The sequence below is a fragment of the Rhagoletis zephyria genome, unplaced genomic scaffold (assembly GCF_001687245.7).
Source record: "Rhagoletis zephyria isolate East Lansing unplaced genomic scaffold, Rhagoletis_zephyria_1.1 Rzeph_scaffold_00169, whole genome shotgun sequence".
Taxonomy (NCBI): Eukaryota; Metazoa; Arthropoda; class Insecta; order Diptera; family Tephritidae; genus Rhagoletis; species Rhagoletis zephyria.
This window is the reverse complement of record NW_016157253.1, coordinates 322,448-326,531: the sequence shown is the minus strand read 5'-3', so window position 1 is coordinate 326,531 and position 4,084 is coordinate 322,448. Positions and strand designations below refer to the sequence as shown.

Here is a 4,084-nt window from a genome sequence, read left to right as displayed (position 1 = left end):
ATTCCAGCGACGAAATGATCTTCTATCTACATATTTGACTAATATTTTATTCTCAAAAGCAATAATCTCCCATGTCCGGCTTTAGTATAATGTTCCATTCGCGGTGTATACTTGCTAGTGTTAGTGAAACTGGTAGGCGCCACACCTTGCCCTATAGATATATTCATCAAGGCTCATTAAAAACGTTTTGGTAAAATTTGTCTCGAGATTTTTGCTTCTGACCATAAAACAATAGGTTTTAGAAGAAATTTAGAGTAAATTTAGAGTATCTAGATACGTTTCTGCATCAAAAATAAAATTTTGAAAACAATGTCGCTTACTTTATTTTGGCGGCTAGGGCTCGATATAATGAAGTAAACTACTGTAACGTTATTTCAATAATATAAGAATTTCTTGGGGATCTTCTTAACAATAGTCCAAGTGCCCTATACACTATTTGTAAACAATTGTAGTACCTACACTGTTATTATAAAATAACGTTTTTCACGAATAAGTTCGTGATCCAAAAAGATATTTAAAAAAGCTAAAGATTTTTCTAATAGATTAATGGTACGATTATCGAATAATAGTGTATATGGCATTTACACTGTTTCTTTATTCCAGCGACGAAATGATCTTCTATCTACATATTTGACTAATATTTTATTCTCAAAAGCAATAATCTCCCATGTCCGGCTTTAGTATAATGTTCCATTCGCGGTGTATACTTGCTAGTGTTAGTGAAACTGGTAGGCGCCACACCTTGCCCTATAGATATATTCATCAAGGCTCATTAAAAACGTTTTGGTAAAATTTGTCTCGAGATTTTTGCTTCTGACCATAAAACAATAGGTTTTAGAAGAAATTTAGAGTAAATTTAGAGTATCTAGATACGTTTCTGCATCAAAAATAAAATTTTGAAAACAATGTCGCTTACTTTATTTTGGCGGCTAGGGCTCGATATAATGAAGTAAACTACTGTAACGTTATTTCAATAATATAAGAATTTCTTGGGGATCTTCTTAACAATAGTCCAAGTGCCCTATACACTATTTGTAAACAATTGTAGTACCTACACTGTTATTATAAAATAACGTTTTTCACGAATAAGTTCGTGATCCAAAAAGATATTTAAAAAAGCTAAAGATTTTTCTAATAGATTAATGGTACGATTATCGAATAATAGTGTATATGGCATTTACACTGTTTCTTTATTCCAGCGACGAAATGATCTTCTATCTACATATTTGACTAATATTTTATTCTCAAAAGCAATAATCTCCCATGTCCGGCTTTAGTATAATGTTCCATTCGCGGTGTATACTTGCTAGTGTTAGTGAAACTGGTAGGCGCCACACCTTGCCCTATAGATATATTCATCAAGGCTCATTAAAAACGTTTTGGTAAAATTTGTCTCGAGATTTTTGCTTCTGACCATAAAACAATAGGTTTTAGAAGAAATTTAGGCTAACCCTTCATATTCGCTTTTACGGAAGCTTCAGCTTCATGAATCAACAAATGTCGTTTAAGGCGATAATTTTCGTAAAATTTCTTAAAACATATATTACATTGTAATCTTGGTGGCTCATGCGTTCGCAAATGAACATTTAAACTTGTGCTACTCTTATAAGACGCTCCGCACAGATCACAAACGTATGCACGAACGTCGGTATGTGCCACCATATGTAAGTTATAATCTGTTTTTGTAGAGCTAATGTGCCGGCATAATAGACAACTCCATATATATCTCATAGTATGCCTATTTTCGTGACGTTTCCAAGTAGAAGAATACAAAAATGAACGACTACAATGATGGCACTTGAATGGTGCATCGCCTCCATGAGCATGGTGATAATGTATCAAAAATTGAGTTTGCGTCTTGAACATCCGCTGACATTTATCACAGCAGAGAAGTTGTAAATGATTGTTTGGAACAAATTCCAGTAATTTGTTAAAATATTCGGGATGCGCACATACATATCCATTACGGCTCCAACGACCTCTTTTAGAAGTATTTGTCTTACTCAGCTGCACCGAACGGAGATATTCACGTTCAAACCACCGAATCAGAGAAAGTATGCTTGATCGGGCTAATTGTGGAGATATGCATATGTTATACAGGTCCCTCAGTTCTCTACAAATGATCTTCGAGCTTTCATCCCTTTTGTCTTTGTGTCCAAAGTCGTAGTCCAGCGAATTCCAATGGCAAGGATGTCGGCGAACAATATCAATAAATCCCAATATAATGAACGGATCAGTACTACGTAACTGAAAAAATCTCCGCGTGACAGAATTTGTCGTTTCCACCTGAAACAGTAAGTTTTTCTTAATGCTATACATACCGTACGTCTAACATTGCTGTATTTGCATTGCTTACCATTTGACAATCTTTCTTTTTCGCATTATACAACGTTTTATTTATTTCAAACTCATTCAGTATATTATCTGTTCCATTATCTTCCTTTAATGAAATTGATAATCAGGTAGAATATTATTCATCGTGGTTTTATTTCGTAAATAATTGAGCTAGTTCATAGATCCATATGTACGTACATATCGCACACCTAGATCTAAAGTGAGCTAACTCAAAATTCAGAGAGGGAATGTTAAGTGCTTGTGGATCGTACATAATCAACGCAATTAATACAAAAACATGTATAGCAGAAGTATTTTAGTTAACGTATATAATCGTGAAGAAAAACAGTTTCCATTAACCCTCTAGTAGGCCAATTTTTTTATGAGTTGAAAAATTCAGGAATGGGTGAATTTATTTAGCACGAGAAATCCAAAAATGATGTCCATTTCGATCTGTGACAGTAACTTTTTCCGTCTGGAGACGGGCTCGCCGATATACTTACACATATTTTCAGCTTTCTCTTACACAATGTTGACCTACGAACCGGCAATCCCGTCTGCAGACGGTCAGAAATGCAAACTGGATTTTTATATGTCGGCAAGCCGGTCTGTAGACGGTCTGTGTTCGAAAGCAATTTTCTCCATTTCCAATGGTGACATGATTATAAAACTTATATTAAAATACGGTGCTTTTAACAACGAAATCCACCGCACTATTTTATATCAAAAAATTTTTCAAATGAAAAAATTTCTTTAATTACAAAATTACTAAATAGCAAGAAATAATTAATTTTAACCGTGTTTTCAAAATCTGTAATTCAACTGCCGATTAAAATAAAACGGATTGACATAACGGATTCAAATTTACACCGCCGTAAAGGTACGATTTTTGTCTAAAGATCGTGCCTTACGAATATAGAAAAAAATTATTATAGGTGCACTAAAAAGTTAACGACCGTCTGGAGGCGGTTCAGCCTACTAGAGGGTAAGTCCTATGAATTGATTTATGCAAAAAAATCACAATTTTTTTATTGAGTTGATTGCACTTTAGATCTAGGTGTGCGATATCAACATACATACATACATATGTATGTATATACTATAGTATGTATTTATAAATATATTTTACCTCAGAAAAAGGCGTCAAAATTTCTACCTCTAATTTAAGTATTGTTTCCTCTGCAAACTCGATTTCTTTACTCTCTTGCAGCAATCCTTCATGAATTGGCTCACTTTCGCGATCCACATTCTCACCCATTAGTATGTACTTGTTCTGTTGATTCCTAGGTTTATATTCTTCTGGCAATCTCTGATTTTATATTAAGACTTTAGCATTTCTCCATTGGTAATATGTACCAATTTGGTATGCCCGCCTTGCTTTTTTTCTATGTGTGTACATACACTGCCCGAAAAAATTATTGGCAATTTTACTCTAATATTTTTCCGCTAATTTTTTTGGGTAATTCTCTAGGGTGGGGTAACAACCCCTAAAAAAGGTGCGGAAAAGTCGGGAGGGGTACCAAACGACGCGTTTCGGTCCCCTTAATAACAATCCGGAGGGGGGGAGGGGCTAATATTATTAACCATTTAAAAGTTATGAACAAAAAACTTTTGTTAAATTTCGTTGTCACTTCTTATTCAACGTCCGAGTGGAAAGGTAGTGTTTTTTCTATACTGGTGAGTTGTGCTTGTTAATAAATACTTTGTACTGTTCCTGAGTGTGTGGTAATTTAACAGGTAAATACATATC

General features: G+C 34.4%; 1 protein-coding gene across 3 annotated transcripts; it reads right to left on the bottom strand.

Annotated features, from left to right (window-relative positions):
• Positions 1 to 400: 400 nt before the first annotated feature.
• LOC108355973 (zinc finger protein 544-like) lies at positions 401 to 3,741 on the bottom strand. 3 transcript variants are annotated; one of them, XM_017607114.1, is made up of 4 exons: positions 3,464 to 3,741; positions 2,357 to 2,440; positions 1,415 to 2,286; positions 401 to 818 (listed from the first exon to the last, which is right to left on the bottom strand). In XM_017607114.1, the coding sequence occupies exons 1-3, from the start codon at positions 3,590 to 3,592 to the stop codon at positions 1,447 to 1,449; spliced, it is 1,053 nt and encodes a 350-aa protein (XP_017462603.1). In that variant the 5' UTR covers positions 3,593 to 3,741; the 3' UTR covers positions 401 to 818; positions 1,415 to 1,446. The 3 variants fall into 3 exon arrangements, with proteins under 3 accessions (XP_017462603.1, XP_017462594.1, XP_017462608.1); XM_017607105.1 differs by lacking the exon at positions 401 to 818 and having other exon boundaries at positions 997 to 2,286; XM_017607119.1 differs by lacking the exons at positions 401 to 818; positions 3,464 to 3,741 and adding an exon at positions 2,607 to 2,738 and having other exon boundaries at positions 997 to 2,286.
• Positions 3,742 to 4,084: the final 343 nt, after the last annotated feature.